At 37.9% G+C, this 17,283-nt stretch overlaps 1 protein-coding gene across 1 annotated transcript in view; it reads right to left on the bottom strand.

The window, feature by feature from the left end:
• Positions 1 to 17,283, bottom strand: part of DCDC1 (doublecortin domain containing 1) — a 632,177-nt gene that overhangs the window by 582,285 nt on the left and 32,609 nt on the right. The window contains 1 exon segment of the mRNA XM_037839043.1: positions 8,992 to 9,197. Coding sequence (XP_037694971.1) covers positions 8,992 to 9,197 — 206 coding nt within the window.

Raw genomic sequence — 17,283 nt, 5'->3', positions numbered from 1 at the left:
CCTAGACTGACCAGAGAAGAAATAGAAGACCTCAACCAACCCATCACAAGCAAAGAGATCCAATCAGTCATCAAAAATCTTCCCACAAATAAATGCCCAGGGCCAGATGGCTTCACAGGGGAATTCTACCAAACTTTCCAGAAAGAACTGACACCAATCTTACTCAAACTCTTTCAAAACATTGAAGAAAATGGAACACTACCTAACTCATTTTATGAAGCTAACATCAATCTAATACCAAAACCAGGCAAAGATGTTACAAAAAAGGAAAACTACCGGCCAATCTCCCTAATGAATATAGATGCAAAAATCCTCAACAAAATACTTGCAAATCGAATCCAAAGACACATTAAAAAAATCATACACCATGACCAAGTGGGGTTCATTCCAGGCATGCAAGGATGGTTCAACATAAGAAAATCAATCAATGTATTACAACACATTAACAAGTCAAAAGGGAAAAATCAATTGATCATCTCAATAGATGCTGAAAAAGCATTTGACAAAATCCAACATCCCTTTTTGATAAAAACACTTCAAAAGGTAGGAATTGAAGGAAACTTCCTCAACATGATAAAGAGCATATATGAAAAACCCACAGCCAGCATAGTACTCAATGGTGAGAGACTGAAAGCCTTCCCTCTAAGATCAGGAACAAGACAAGGATGCCCGCTGTCACCACTGTTATTCAACATTGTGCTGGAAGTGCTAGCCAGGGCAATCCGGCAAGACAAAGAAATAAAAGGCATCCAAATTGGAAAAGAAGAAGTAAAACTGTCATTGTTTGCAGATGATATGATCTTATATCTAGAAAACCCTGAGAAATCGACGATACAGCTACTAGAGCTAATAAACAAATTTAGCAAAGTAGCGGGATACAAGGTTAATGCACATAAGTCAGTAATGTTTCTATATGCTAGAAATGAACAAACTGAAGAGACACTCAAGAAAAAGATACCATTTTCAATAGCAACTAAAAAAATCAAGTACCTAGGAATAAACTTAACCAAAGATGTAAAAGACCTATACAAAGAAAACTACATAACTCTACTAAAAGAAATAGAAGGGGACCTTAAAAGATGGAAAAATATTCCATGTTCATGGATAGGAAGACTAAATGTCATTAAGATGTCAATTCTACCCAAACTCATCTACAGATTCAATGCAATCCCAATCAAAATTCCAATAACCTACTTTGCAGACTTGGAAAAGCTAGTTATCAAATTTATTTGGAAAGGGAAGATGCCTCGAATTGCTAAAGACACTCTAAAAAAGAAAAACGAAGTGGGAGGACTTACACTCCCTGACTTTGAAGCTTATTATAAAGCCACAGTTGTCAAAACAGCATGGTACTGGCACAAAGATAGACATATAGATCAATGGAATCGAATTGAGAATTCGGAGACAGACCCTCAGATCTATGGCCGACTGATCTTTGATAAGGCCCCCAAAGTCACTGAACTGAGTCATAATGGTCTTTTCAACAAATGGGGCTGGGAGAGTTGGATATCCATATCCAAAAGAATGAAAGAGGACCCCTACCTCACCCCCTACACAAAAATTAACTCAAAATGGACCAAAGATCTCAATATAAAAGAAAGTACCATAAAACTCCTAGAAGATAATGTAGGAAAACATCTTCAAGACCTTGTATTAGGCGGCCACTTCCTAGACTTTACACCCAAAGCACAAGCAACAAAAGAGAAAATAGATAAATGGGAACTCCTCAAGCTTAGAAGTTTCTGCACCTCAAAGGAATTTCTCAAAAAGGTAAAGTGGCAGCCAACTCAATGGGAAAAAATTTTTGGAAACCATGTATCTGACAAAAGACTGATATCTTGCATATATAAAGAAATCCTACAACTCAATGACAATAGTACAGTCGGCCCAATTATAAAATGGGCAAAAGATATGAAAAGACAGTTCTCTGAAGAGGAAATACAAATGGCCAAGAAACACATGAAAAAATGTTCAGCTTCACTAGCTATTAGAGAGATGCAAATTAAGACCACAATGAGATACCATCTAACACCGGTTAGAATGGCTGCCATTAAACAAACAGGAAACTACAAATGCTGGAGGGGATGTGGAGAAATTGGAACTCTTATTCATTGTTGGTGGGACTGTATAATGGTTCAGCCACTCTGGAAGTCAGTCTGGCAGTTCCTTAGAAAACTAGATATAGAGTTACCATTCGATCCAGCGATTGCACTTCTCGGTATATACCCGGAAGATCGGAAAGCAGTGACACGAACAGATATCTGCACGCCAGTGTTCATAGCAGCATTATTCACAATTGCCAAGAGATGGAAACAACCCAAATGTCCTTCAACAGATGAGTGGATAAATAAAATGTGGTATATACACACGATGGAATACTACGCGGCAGTAAGAAGGAACGATCTCGTGAAACATATGACAACATGGATGAACCTTGAGGACATAATGCTAAGCGAAATAAGCCAGGCACAAAAAGAGAAATATTATATGCTACCACTAATGTGAACTTTGAAAAATGTAAAACAAATGGCTTATAATGTAGAATGTAGGGGATCTAGCAATAGAGGACAATTAAGGAAGGGGGAACAATAATCCAAGAAGAACAGATAAGCTATTTAACGTTCTGAGGATGCCCAGGAATGACTATGGTCTGTTAATTTCTGATGGATATAGTAGGAAGAAGTTCACAGAAATGTTGCTATATTAGGTAACTTTCTTGGGATAAAGTAGGAACATGTTGGAAGTTAAGCAGTTATCTTAGGTTAGTTGTCTTTTTCTTACTCCCTTGTTATGGTCTCTTTGAAATGTTCTTTTATTGTATGTTTGTTTTCTTTTTAACTTTTTTTTCATACAGTTGATTTAAAAAAGAAGGGAAAGTTAAAAAAAAAAAAAAAAAAAGATGTAGTGCCCCCTTGAGGAGCCTGTGGAGAATGCAGGGGTATTTGCCTACCCCACCTTCATGGTTGCTAACATGACCACAGACATAGGGGACTGGTGGTTTGATGGGTTGGCCCTCTACCACAGGTTTTACCCTTGGGAAGACGGTTGCTGCAAAGGAGAGGCTAGGCCTCCCTATGGTTGTGCCTAAGAGCCTCTTCCCGAATGCCTCTTTGTTGCTCAGATGTGGCCCTGTCTCTCTAGCTAAGCCAACTTGAAAGGTGAAATCACTGCCCTCCCCACTACGTGGGATCAGACACCCAGGGGAGTGAATCTCCCTGGCAACGTGGAATATGACTCCCAGGGAGGAATGTAGACCTGGCATCGTGGGACGGAGAACATCTTCTTGACCAAAAGGGGGATGTGAAAGGAAATGAAATAAGCTTCAGTGGCAGCGAGAATCCAAAAGGAGCCGAGAGGTCACTCTGGTGGGCACTCTTACGCACACTTTAGACAACCCTTTTTAGGTTCTAAAGAATTGGGGTAGCTGGTGGTGGATACCTGAAACTATCAAACTACAACCCAGAACCCATGAATCTCGAAGACAGTTGTATAAAAATGTAGCTTATGAGGGGCGACAAGGGGATTGGGAAAGGCATAAGGACCACACTCCACTTCGTCTAGTTTATGGATAGATGAGTAGAAAAATAGGGGAAGGAAACAAACAGACAAAGGTACCCAGTGTTCTTTTTTACTTCAATTGCTCTTTTTCACTCTAATTATTACTCTTGTTATTCTTGTGTGTGTGCTAATGAAGGTGTCAGGGATTGATTTGGGTGATGAATGTACAACTATGTAATGATACTGTGAACAATCGAAAGTACGATTTGTTTTGTATGACTGCGTGGTATATGAATATATCTCAATAAAATGAAGATTAAAAAAAAAAAAAAAAAAAAAAAAAAAAGACATAATGCTGAGCAAAATAAGCCAGGCACAAAAAGAGAGATATTGTATGTTACCACTAATGTGAATTCTGTGAAAAATGTACAATGTTTTATACTGTAGAATGTAGGGGACCTAGAGATACCAATTAGTGGAGGGGGAATGATAATCTAATAAGAAGAGATAAACTATGGAGGGTAATCTCAATGTTATGGGAATGCTCAGGAATGATTATGGTTTGTAAACTTTCTTGGATATAGTAAGATCATGTTGGAAGCAATAGAGTTATTTTAGGTTTTTTTTTTCTCTTATTCCTTTGTTTTCTTAGGGGTTGTTAATTTTCTTGGGGTATGGTAGGAACATGTTGGAAGCAATGTAGTTATTTTAGATTATTTGTTTTTCTTACTCCTCTGTTTGGACATGGTTTATTAATTTTCTTGGGGTATGGTAGGAACATATTGGAAGCAAAGTAGTTATTTTAGGTTATTTGTTTTCCTTAATCCATTGCTTTGTTTGAAATGTTGTGGGGTTTTTTTGGTTGTTGTTTGCCTGTTTGTTTTTAATTTTTTGATAAACAAAGTTAAAAAATTGAAAAAAAATCAGTAGAAAAATGGGAGTAAAATCTAAATGACAAATAGGGTGGGATGGGGGGATGGTTTGGGTATTCTCTTTTCACTTTTATTTTTTATTCTTATTCTGATTCTTTCTGATGTAAGGAAAATGTTCAGAAATAGATTGTGGTGATGAACGCATAACTATATGATCATACTGTGAACAGTTGATTGTATACCATGGATGACTGTATGGTTTGTGAATATATTTCAATAAAACTGAATTTAAAAAATGAATAAATAAATAAATAAATAAATAAATAAATAAAAAATTAAAAGGATACAAAGGATAAGGGATTAGGATAGCATCAGATTTCTCAACAGAAACACTTGGAAACAAGAAGGCAAAGCGAAAAATGATTCCCCAAGACCTCAAAAAAATTACCTCCCCTGTTGTTTTTTTGGGGGAGCCACAAGACCATGTATGTAAGAGAGTAAATGAAGGTTGAAAGAATAAAGAATTAGGAAAGAAAGGAAAGAGGGAAAGATTATTCCCAGGTTGTTGGTGAATGGAGATCCCACAACTGAGAGCAATCAGTTCAAATTGAAGAAAGAGGCCAAGAGTCTTTTTCATTGATTCCTTTGTTTCATTATCTTTTTTACTGTTTTCTCCCCCACCATAATTTCATGACTATTAGTGATAGTACATAGAAAACCAAGCAAAAACAACTAAAAAAAAAATCATATTAACTGCAGATAAAACATTTTTCAAAAAGGGGATGCGATCCTGGATAATACAAAAATCCACACAGTTTAATACAACTTCTCTGACAATGAATCCAGGAGATATTTAGGAGAAAATAAGACTTATCCACCATGATGCTAACTCTAAAAAGTTATGTATCTGTAGCAGGCACCTTAATTTCCCATTAAGTTTCAATCTCATGCCCAGAAATTCTTCTTTGCATGTTTTTCAACCCATGGATACATATGTTCAGCCTATACCCCAGAGTGGCAAGTGCTGTATGATTACTGAAACCATATAAAGAAAATTTTAAAAACATCTAATTGAAGTTCGAAAGGGTTGTGCCATAGTTCTGATATTCCTGAGTTTAATGAAGAAATATATCACTTTAGTCCTTATTTCAAACTTCTTAATCTCCAAAATAGATAAATGGATTTCCTTTTGATTTCCCATTTAGGCTCATGATTATTTATAATACATTCCCATTGATAATATATTTTGAAGGATTTTTTTCTTTTATTTTTGTTAAAAATCTGTATGGCATGACAACTACTTAAGGGGAAGATAAGATTTCTTCAAAGTGTGATACTGTGATACTTCAGGCACTAAAGCAGAGCTAATAGTTTTGTCTCATTTCATGTAGGCTTATTTTAACTGACTGAAGTAATGTTTGTGGTAAGAGGAATGTAATCTAAAATTAACATTGTGGTCTCATGTTTAGCTAGCAAGCAGATTCCTTAGTAGACCAAATCTTTTGTCACTGAAGTGTGTATTCTGAGGCATATACCTTGATGTCTGAAAGAAATCTTGAACAACTTGAATTTCATGTTAGAGGGGCTACTTTTTAAACCTTCCATCCCCTATGGTTAATAATTCTGCATGTATTAGGACTCTAGAAATTAAAGTGTTAAACAACCAACTCAATGGGAGCAAGTATTTTCCAAAGAAAAATACTGATTACAGTAGCACAATTACAAGCCTGCTTAACCTGTCGTAAATCAGTGAAAAGACTCAGCTAGGCTTGTGAGGGGAAATGTAGTGCCCAAACCCTGTTCTGCTTTAAAAGGTGGTAAAAAATACTGTGAATAAAAAGAAAAGTTGTATTTTAAAAAAAGTGCTTTTATCAATTGTACAAATGTGCCACATGAATGCAAGGTGTTAAAAATAGGGTGGTATATGGGAATCCTGTATTTTAGGCATGATTGTTCTGTAAGCCCCCACCTTCTCTAATTTAAAAAAAAAAAAAATTATAGTCCTTTCACTTTTAGCTCCATTCTGCAATTAGACATGTTTTATGTTTTCGCTACTTTATTTTACCACCAATTCACAATATCTCTCTCCTTAAGATACAGTGATAACCTTCATCATATTAGAGTCGCTTATGTGTATTGGGACCCAGGGCCCAGCCTCCCCCTCCCTATTGGGGAATGAAGCCCCACAGCACATAGCAGCCTGACTGACTGGGACAGAAGTTGAGCAAGGTCCTCAGACCTCCTCAGGGAAGAAGTATAGACAGATAGTGTCGTAAACAAAGCACTGAAACTCCTCTCCCCGATCACTATTGATAACAAATCTCTAGTCCCCTGTGTCATAAGACGCTGCTAAAACTCTGTTCTCATACCCTACAGAATGTCTTTGTCCTAAACCCTTATAAGATATCCCTTCACACTCCCATCCTTGCAGTACACTGACTTCCATTTTCCAGTTAGCCGCCACCAGGAAGAATCTTCTCCTATTTGTAAGTCCTAATAAACCCATGCCTCACTCTGTGCCTGGAGTGTTCTTTGGTGTTAGGGCTGCGCTGACCCAAGCCCTCCAAGACCTGGGTTGGAACAATGTTCTACTTCAGTTTTATGTTATTTATTAATAATCTAAAAATGGTGATGAGTCCCTAATATTCTTAATATTCTATCATAATAGAGAAAATAATTTGTCTGCCTATGACTATGGTACCCCTCTATTCTTATCCCTGCTTTGGTATTTGATCTACAAATAGGGCATTATCTGATGAGTATCAATAAATCTTTCAAATTTTAAGTTTTATTTACAAAATAATTAGCTAGTCTTATTTTTTTCCCTTCTAAAATGTTTTTATTAACAACCAAAGATCAGCATTTGGGTGCCTCCTCTCTTTTAATTCATTTTTAAAAGTTATATTTAGACAAATATTTAAAAATGCATTTATTACTGAATTGCATTCTGAGTTTCATAAACTGTCAAAATTCTTTAACTTCTACAAATTGTAAGAATAAAAAAAAAAATGAAATACTTCTTTCATCTGCCAGTTTTAAATTCATTGTTTTCTAGTGTCAAAAAGCAAAATAGCAGTGACATTTTTATTTATACTCAACCTTTCATCTAAGAACATGTAATCTGTAAAAGTGACTATTACTTGAATTTTACCACCAAGGCATAGAATTACCAAGATTGAACTGAAATGAACTCAAGAGGTTATCTAATCTAGCTTCTGTCTCCAAGAATGACTGTATTTTAACAATCCAAGATACATGTCCATCTTTTCTGTTTCAGAATCTCCAGGGAAGACATTACAACTTGCCTTAGCAATTTACTCTGGTGTGCAGTATCTCTTGTTTTACTCATAATGTAAATCTGCAGATAAGAAGGAAACATATCCAAGTTTCTCAGCTCAAGGGTAAATGAGCATTTTGTGGTTATAAAACAACCACAAAAATAAATAGATAAGTGGATAAATATTTTCATAACAAGAATTTCCAATATCTAGTCAACTATTGACTTGTTTCAAACAATGTTCAATTTGAAAATAATCTGACATAAAATAATTTACACCTATCTTGATTTCATAATAAATGTTCCTCTTTAATAAGAAAAATAATTATTAATTACAGAAGTGTATTTATCAGTCCTAAAAAATAGCAATCAATTACTGGGAACTTTCTGGGTGTTGGGTATTGTACTCCATGCATTATATCACGTTTAATCTTCATGGCAATTCTTTGAGGAAGGCACTATTGTGAACCCCATTTTTTAGATGAACAAATTGAGGCTCAAAGAAGCTAAATTGTCCGTGGTCTCACAGCTAGTCAATAGTGGTGCCAGGATTCAATCGTAGACAGTTTAGTTATGTTTTGCTGCCTCTCTAGTACAACTTTAATAAATTTAATTATTATTATTATTATTAGGCTGCTTTAAGATTGGTTCAAAAAGCTTGATCTGTAAAAAGTTTTTTTCTCCAAACTCCCATTAGTTCCTCCATACTTTGTAATATCAAAGATGATCTGGGAAGTACAAATACCATCTAAAAAACATGCATTTATATGATAAGCAGCACAATTTTTTTTTGCATGCTACATGATTTTTCTTAGATTCATCCATATTTATTTTTAAAAATTTATATAATATTTTTAAATAGTTTTAATTATTTTGGACTTTGCTTATTCTTTCAAGGAGTTGGGGTCACTTCTAGGTTTTCTTATTTCTATTCTAAACAGAAATGGACAGACTCAAGATTTGAAGCTAGGTTAGACTGACTTCAATATAAGCATTTTATAAACTGTAGCACACTAGAATGCCATCCTCTTCCCCTGCTCTGTAAACATAACTGTTAACTAGGTAAATGGCCAACAATATTAGCCAAATAATTTCCAGAAATAACATAGTTTTGTTAAGGTAATTTATGTTCTTAGTATAATAAGGACGTTTCTGAACAACTGCGTTTTTGAGCTCTATATTATCCCTTCTTAATATTTCATAGTTTATTAATTGACATTGATATTTAGAAAGAAAAAAACAATACATTTTTATATCTGCTGGTTTAAAAAATGCCTTTAAAACTTTGAAATTTAATTCATACTACAATATTTTTTAATACTACAATATTTAATACAAGATTACCTTTTCCATTGTTTCCTTTCTCACTGTAATCTCATGCCCATCCTGCCCCATGCCATTCTTTAAAAACAGAATTCGGACTGAGGTCTTCTCCACAAGTTTCTTCATTCTGATAGAAAGAACAGGCTTGGTTTTCCGTCTTTTGACATCAGTAGGAAGCATCAGCCCATTCATTGTCCAACTTGCTTTCTTCATTAACAACAGATGGTCTAGAATATAATTTTTTCAGAAGTCAAGTCAATATTTGGCTTCAGAATAAAAAATGGACACATCATGCTTCCCCTCCCCCTACTACTATATCACATACACTGGCCAGTCTCCATTTAGACGCTGGTTTTCTGAAATGCTACCACCAGCTTCCCACTAACCGTGACATAAGCTGTAGCAAGCTGTCTGTTCTGATAGCCTGCATAAATCATCATTTCTGGAGGGAACAGATGTTCAGAGTATGAAAGAGTAATACCACAATTAAGTCCTAATTAAAATTCACCTTAGCATGCCTCTATCACTGATGAGATGTACCCAGCTTCTCACCTATTGAAAGGGTCCAATGTCCACTGCTTACTATAAAACAAGATTCCTGAAGTGTTGTTTCTTTAAGGTTGGGAAAAGACTGTTTTCTCTTTAATATGGTTTCTTATCCATGATACTTTAAAGATGATGACCTCTAAATAGTAACTTTATACTATAATTCTTCTCCTGTGACTAGGAATGAAGGTGCCTTCTAGGATATCTTTGGTGAGACATTCAAACTACTTCACTAAAAATGAGAAACAGTTTTCATTAACAGTTTACTTTGACCCATACATTTTCAAAGATGTGTGCAGGAATTTAAGTTTCAAAACTCCCTCTAATACTAATGGGAGCACAACTAAATTACCATGTATGACTTTGAAACATAAGAGTAAGAACAGGAGTGTAGTATATTGCATACTAAATTGCTGTCAGCCTTCCTCTCTTTTCGAGAGGTTTTGTTTTATAAATAAATTATTTGCACCTCAGCTATTTATTTTGTGCATTCAGTTTATTTTAGATAATATATTCCTTTCACATAAATTACAAAAATACAATAATCTGTCCTTTATCTGCTCTATATTTGTCCTAATGAGAGAAATATAATTTTATTTATCTCTAACTGAAAATAGCTTATTTGTTTGCCCGAATTTCCAAATAACTCTTCTCCATTAGCACTTACCTTGAAAGAAGCATGGCCTTTTTGACCTAGAAATAGTATTTTACATAAAAGCTACTCATAATGATATGAAGCATAAGCCAGTAGTTGTAAATAACCTTCAAATCCCAGAACATTTATACTAAATGTTCAAAAAAACTCTCCCTCTCTCCTTCTCCTACTCTCTCTTTCTGTCTCTCTCATACATACACACTTACCCACACATACATACACACAGTGGGCAGAAAAATGAGCAAAACTTGCAGAGTAAATTGAAAACCAGAAAATCATAAGAATATATATGTGATTAAGCCTTTGAGAAGAGAAAAAATAATTTAATAGAAATGTAACTGTATCTTGTCATTTTGTAGTCTCAAATTGATAGGATTTAGAATCAGAAAAATGTGCTAGGAGTTAATGAATGCTGGTGGTTTGATGGGAGTTTGCTCACAATCTTTATGCCCCTCAGATGCTTTGCATACTACAAAGAGTATAAGCTCCACCTTCAAACATATCTACATTTGAATCCCAGCTGTACTATTTAGTTACCTTGGATGATTTATACCTCCCTGAATCACAGATCTCTCGTCTACATATTCTCTAGTTGGCATAACCCTACTACCTTGTGTCTGCTATGTAAACATATCTAATACATTGAAGTCACTCCAAAAATGCTAGCTTCTTTCCTTATGTCCCTGAAATCCTCTTATCTTGGAGCTCTAGAGTATAGTAATTGTTGCATCCAACCAGGAAAACAGAATCCACTCAGAGTATTTGAACCAAGGGGATATACTGCTGGGAATTGGTATGCAAGTGATGGAAAAGGCTGAGAAAACCCAAAGACAGTGAGGCCATCCAGAGATTAGCAACAGGGGGACCCACTCCACCAGGGCCAGAGAGAAGAGGTGTTACAGGGTCCCAGATTCTAACTGATAAAGAGTTTTCCCCTTTGATTGCTTCAACCAGGTCCAGGACTAGGGAGAGAAGAGTCAGGCCCTAGGGTACAAAACTTAAGGAAGCACTTGCAGGGTCATGCAATGGGACAACCCTCAGGTAAGTGCCTCCTTAAATTTTGTCCCTGAGGTGCTTATTCACCTCACCCTAGTCCCAGCCCTAGTTTTGATTAAGTCTTCTATTTGAATGCTCCTTAATTTCCACTAAAAATAATGCTTACCATTAGCCAGACACAGTTTTCTGTGATTTATAAGTATTAACTTATTTAATCCTCACAACAACTCTATGAGGTAGGCTAGATTATTACCCTCATTTACAGGTAAGGAAACTGAGGCGCAGAGAATTTAAGTAACTTGCCCAAGATCTCACAGCTGGTAGGTGGTGGCACTGGGAAATAACTTTAGTTCTGGAAATAGGACTTCTAATCACTACACTGGTCTGTCTCTAAAATATATTTTCTGACATTATCTCAAATTCGGTATGTCTAAAACAAAATTTCCTATTTTTTGTATAAATTGATTCAAATGTCACTGTTTTGGTTTGCTATTGCTGCTGTTATGCAAAATACTGGAAATGGATTGGCTTTTATAAAGGGGATTTATTAACTTACAAATTTACAGTTCTGAAACCATAAAAGTGTCCAAACTAAGGCACCTTCACTGAAGAAAGGTCAATGGCATCTGGAACACTTCTGTCAGCTGGTAAGGCACATGGCTGGCATCTGCTATTCCTTTGCTTCCAGGTTGCGTTTCAAAATGGCTTTCTCCAAAATGTCTCTGGATCTCTCTTAGCTTCTTCAGCTCCTGGGCATTTGAGTGTCAGGGTCCTCTCTTAGCAACTCTACAGAGCAAACTCTGGCCTAGCATCTCCAAATGTCCCCAAACATCTCCAAGTGTCAGTGTCAGCTCTTAGCTTCTCTCCAAAATGTCCCTCTCAGATGCTCCGATCTCCTTCTGTTCATGAGCTCTTTTATAAGACTCCAGTGATTAAATCAAGACCCACCCTGAATGGGTGGGGCCCATATCTCCATGGAGATAACTTAATCAAAGGTCTGGCCCACAGTTGATTGAGTCACATCTACATGGAAACAGTAGTTAATCAAAAGGTCACACCCTAATCAGAAAGATTAATAAATCAGTCCCCACAAGACTGCATTAAAGAATATAGCTTTTTCTGGGGGACATAATACATACAAAGGCACAGTCACATTCTTATTTCTATGTGTTTTTATTCTTTCTCAGTTATCCCCTATCTCAGGGAGATCATGAATCCTTACCTTTCACTCATTTCTCTCCAACCAATTGTTTAGTCATTCAATAATATTTATTGGGTGTCTATTTTTCTAGGCGCCAGGGTGACAGCCGTGAATAAGACAGAATAGCTTATGCTGCTCACAGCGTTTTGGGGAGAGGCAGACAGTGGAGGGCCTTGCTGAAGATGTGACATCTGAGTAGAGACCGGCATGATGAGAAGTTAGCCATAAAAATCTGGGGGGAAAGCATTCTAGGAAGAATGAAAACCAAGCACAAAGTCTCTGAGGAAACAATTAGCTTCATATGTTTGAAAATGAATAAACAGCATGAAAGAAAGTGGATAAAGCCAAAGGGGTAGTAAGGGGCCAGAGAGTACAGGGCAGGATAAAAGTTCAGGTTTTATTCTAGAGGTGATGGGAAGTTATTAGAAGATTCTCCGCAGGGCATTGAATGAAGAATGGAATAAAGTAGAATAAAGTAAGAGTGGAATAACGAAGATACGGTTGGTACCCGACCAGGTCCCCTTTACCAGGCTAGTGAACTCAAACTCCAGCTGCTGCAAGTCCTGGCCACTAACATTTCGCATTGCACCCTTCTCTGGAGAATTGCTTGTGGCTGAAGGGAGCCAGCCACCTAGCAGTAAATGACAGAAAAGGTTATGATCTCCTGTCTCCTACCTGGGAGAGAGCCCACAGCCAATGACTGACTTATTATAGGACACAGAAGGAAGGGCAACTCTGCTGTTCATTCACACTCCAGGCTGGGTCTAGACTTCAGTGAACCTATGGTTTTGCCAGGCTTTTTCCTCTCTGTATGCTGCTTCTTTCACTTCTTCTCAGGTTTCACCTGAGATCATTCCTTCAGTAAGTCTCTTGCACAAAAATTCTCTTAGCAGGCTCGTCTCCTAGGGAACCCGATCTGAGACAGAGAAAAAGAAGGTGTGCAATAAAGGATTAACCTTGCCAAAAGTAAGCTCAGACGAATTTCCTTGGATGCAATACTCTGTGTGTTTTACCATACACCATTGCAGCAACAGGTAAGTGCTGTCTGCACAATGCCAGTGGGACAGCACTACTGAAAGTTTGCACCTGGAACTCTCCCAGACCCTTCCCTATGTGTCACTTCCTGTTGCTGACTTGAATCTCTATGCTCTCGCTGTAACAAAACATAACCATGAGTGTAACAGTTTTGTTCAGTTCTGTGAGTCCTTCTAGAGAATTACTGAACCTGAAGGTGGTCTTAGGGGCCTCCCAAACTTGAAGAAGGGAAACCTAAATCTCAACAATTCCTTCTTCATGATATCTATTAAAAATCATCATTCCTTTCCATTCCTAACAAGACTCTATTTGCCCATTTCTCTCACAACCCCTTATTACCTGCAACAGCTTCCCAATTGCATTTGATTATCTCCCATCACATCTGACATTCTATATTCCAGTAGCAGCTGAATTTTCCTAAAACATCAACTTTATCATTGCCTAAAGAGAAAGCTCTTGGAGCTAGCTCTTGAAATCTTCCACCAGTCAGTCAGTCTGTCAGTCTGTTAGGCAGGCAGTCAACAATTATTGAGCCTGTCTTATGTGCCAGACCTTGTGCTAGCAACATGAAAAAGACATAGTCCCTTTCCTTAAATTTACATCTAACAGAGGAGATTACTGACTTAAAATGACTGAATTTTCCATGCTTCTTAATACTTTCCCACATTTTACCAAAGTCCCACCTTTGTACCATCTAAAAAGCAACTGCCCTTAATGCCTATATTGATCATTATTTCTTTATTAAAATCACTGTGACTCCATTTACAGACCTCTGTGTCTCTGGCAATCAGAACAGTCTGATGCAATAGAGAAGGGTTTCTTAACCTCAGCAATTATTGAAATTTGGGGTCAGATCATTGTTGTGGGGGCTGTCCTGTGCATTGTGAATATTTAGCAGCATTTCTGTCTTCCAGATGCCAGTAGCACTCTCCAAGTTGGAACAACCAAAAGTGTCCCCTGACTTTGCCAAATGTCCTCCTGGGGGAAAAATTACTCCTGATTGAGAATCAATGCAACAGAGTTTGATAAAATATCCCCTCCTGAAGGCATACAGGGAGCTGAGGATAAGCAACTGGCATGCACTTTCCTCTTTTCTGACTTCAAAGCTTTGCCTTTTTCCATCACTCTTTGATAGGCTAACTCCTTCCATCTCTACTCAGTGTCATCTCCTCCAGGAATCTTCCTCTGAGCTATCTATCCCTCTTAAGACTTCACAGCTTCACCTTTGTACCCCACATTTTACTGAACACTGTTTTTGCATGTGTGAACTCATTAAATTTTGAACATTTCTAGGGCATGGAATATGCTTTTATCTTTGTATTTCCTGTGCCTGGTGCATGGTAAAAAAGTGAACTTTTTGGAAGTTTATAATAAAAGTTGATCACATGTTTTCAATGTGAGCATTTGTTCCCTGATTGTACAGTTGGCATCTAAAATAGTGCTTGGCACTTATTAGATGCTATTATTTGTAGATGATTTGCCAAATAGATCAGAACACAAGTATTATTTCATTAGGTAAAAATAATTTGACTTATGTTTTCTCTGTATTTTGGGGAAAAAAATACATTTTATTACTCATGATTAATTAGCTTTCTCTTTAGGGTGTCCCTTATTGTAGTTAATGGGAAACCAGAATATATATCATATATACATATCATAGAAAATAGCTCAGAATAGGAAGAAGCAAAAATTAAAAATAAAAAAATCATCGGCCTAGTGTATACTATACACTGGCTTCAAAATTGTAAAGCCTTGGGGTTGAAAAGAACTTTAGGAATTATTAACTCTAATCATCCATTTAACTCAAACAATTATTCATTCCACAAATATTCATTCATACTTCCTACTAGGGACACTGCACAAAGAAAGTGTGAGGACCCAGGACCCGGGGTTTCGCCCCCTCCTCCATTACTAAGACACACCTACATGACCTACATGACCAGGTAACCTGCTTCCCACCCCCACCCCAGGGGGAAAATCATTAAAACTTCCTCCCCTAACCACTGTCAGTAACCAAATTTTGGGAGACCTTCTTGTAACCAAATCTTGCAAGATCCTCTTGTAACCAATCTTGCAAGATCCTCTTGTAACCAAATCTTGTTAGAAACTCCATTGTCACAAACCTTTATAAGCTTCCCCCCTTAGCGCTCTCCCCCCTTTCTCTCTTTGCAGAATGGCAGAATGCTGACTTCACTCTCCCAACTCGCTACTATTGGGAAGCCAACATCGCACAAGGCTGCTGAATGGCTACATAGGAAAATGGGACACCAAGGAACCAGACTTTGTGGAGGCTGGTGCAGCAATTCCAGTTGCCTATCTGGAGGCAACAGCTGAAACACACTGGGGACATTTGCCCCTCCTGCCCACTGCAAGGACCAAGAATGTTTCCTCATCAACTTGGTTATATCGGCTGTGAGCAGATCCCAGTACCCAGATGGCAAGTGGACTACATCAGACCCTTTCCCTTATCTGAGGTTGCAAAATATGACTTTACAGCCACAGACATGACTACTAGTCTGTTTCTGGCCTTCCCAGTAAGAAAAACCAACCAGAGGATGGCAATAAATAGCCTAGAAAAATTAAGTGTTTACTTTGGGGTCCCCACACATGTAGACAGTGATAGAAGGACCCTCTTTACTGGACAATCAACCCAAGCCTGTGCTACTGACAGGCTTACAACCCCACAGCAGCAGGGTTAATTGATAGAAGGAATAGCCTTTTAAAAGAGCAGCTAAAAGATGATAAACAGTCCCTGCAGCAGTAGACCCATCGGTTATATCTAGCCCTGACTAGCCTCAATTCATGACCTTGAGCAACTGCTCCCACTCCTCTTGAGTTGGTAACTCTGCGCCCATGCAAGCACTGCAAATTTAGGTAAAAGGACTGGCAACATTACAACCACAATGAGGTAAGGAAAATAATTTGCTTTGCCTGTGCCACAAGCATTAGAAATTTGGGAAAATAAGCCTATGGAGTAGTGGGGTCGCCTAAGATTTAAGATAACCAACCTGGGACCCCCCCCATACCTCAAGGTACTGTACGTATGACTTTGTGGACGCTTATCATGTCTAAGCTAACCATAGATTTAAGTCAAGAAGTCTCCCTGTAATTGTGGGGGAGGAGGGGCAGGGGGGAGTGTGATATCTAAAATCTCCTCATAGAACCCCTTCCTGAAGAATTCGGCTATTCACTAATGGAAATTTAGCTTGTATATCAGTAGGAATTACCTCTCACTGTTCCCCATAAATATCTTTCTTTTCACCCATAGCACTCTAGGATATTCAGCAGTAACTCTTGCCTACAATTGAATCTAATGTTGGTTTTGCAAGGACTTGCCACCTTCAGATGCTACCAACCTTTCTTGGACTGTAACCCCTGGGAATTGGACTGTGTGAAACATCCTGCTGGCCTGGCAGAATTCAACTCATTGGAAAATAGGCACAGATTTTGTCAATTGTCAGTAGCATCTGTTTGTGGGGTTTTTATTTCTGTATGGGGGGGGTGGCCCTTAGTGTTCTATTGTCTCTAATCCTGCAATGTCTCCCCTATGGTCAACATAGTCTGTCGTGTTGCGGTGGATTGGGAGGATCACCCCTGGCCCTGCTCCCTCCTCCACTACTGAGATACCAGCAGCCACCTAAATGACCAGGTAACCATCACACACACCCCCACCCCCTGGGGAGAAACTATTAAAACTTCCCTCCCCTAATCGCTATTTAGTAGCCAAATCTCTGAAGACCTTGTTGTAACCAAATCTTGTGAGAAACTCCGCTGTCACAGACCTTTATAAGCCTCCCCACCTTGGCACTCCTCTCTGTCTCTGCAGGATGGCAGAACAGTGACTCCACTCTGCCAACCCGCCACCTTCAAGATGTCTTCT

Source organism: Choloepus didactylus, chromosome 6 (assembly GCF_015220235.1).
Source record: "Choloepus didactylus isolate mChoDid1 chromosome 6, mChoDid1.pri, whole genome shotgun sequence".
Lineage (NCBI taxonomy): Eukaryota > Metazoa > Chordata > Mammalia > Pilosa > Megalonychidae > Choloepus > Choloepus didactylus.
This window is presented reverse-complemented; position numbering and strand designations above follow the sequence as displayed.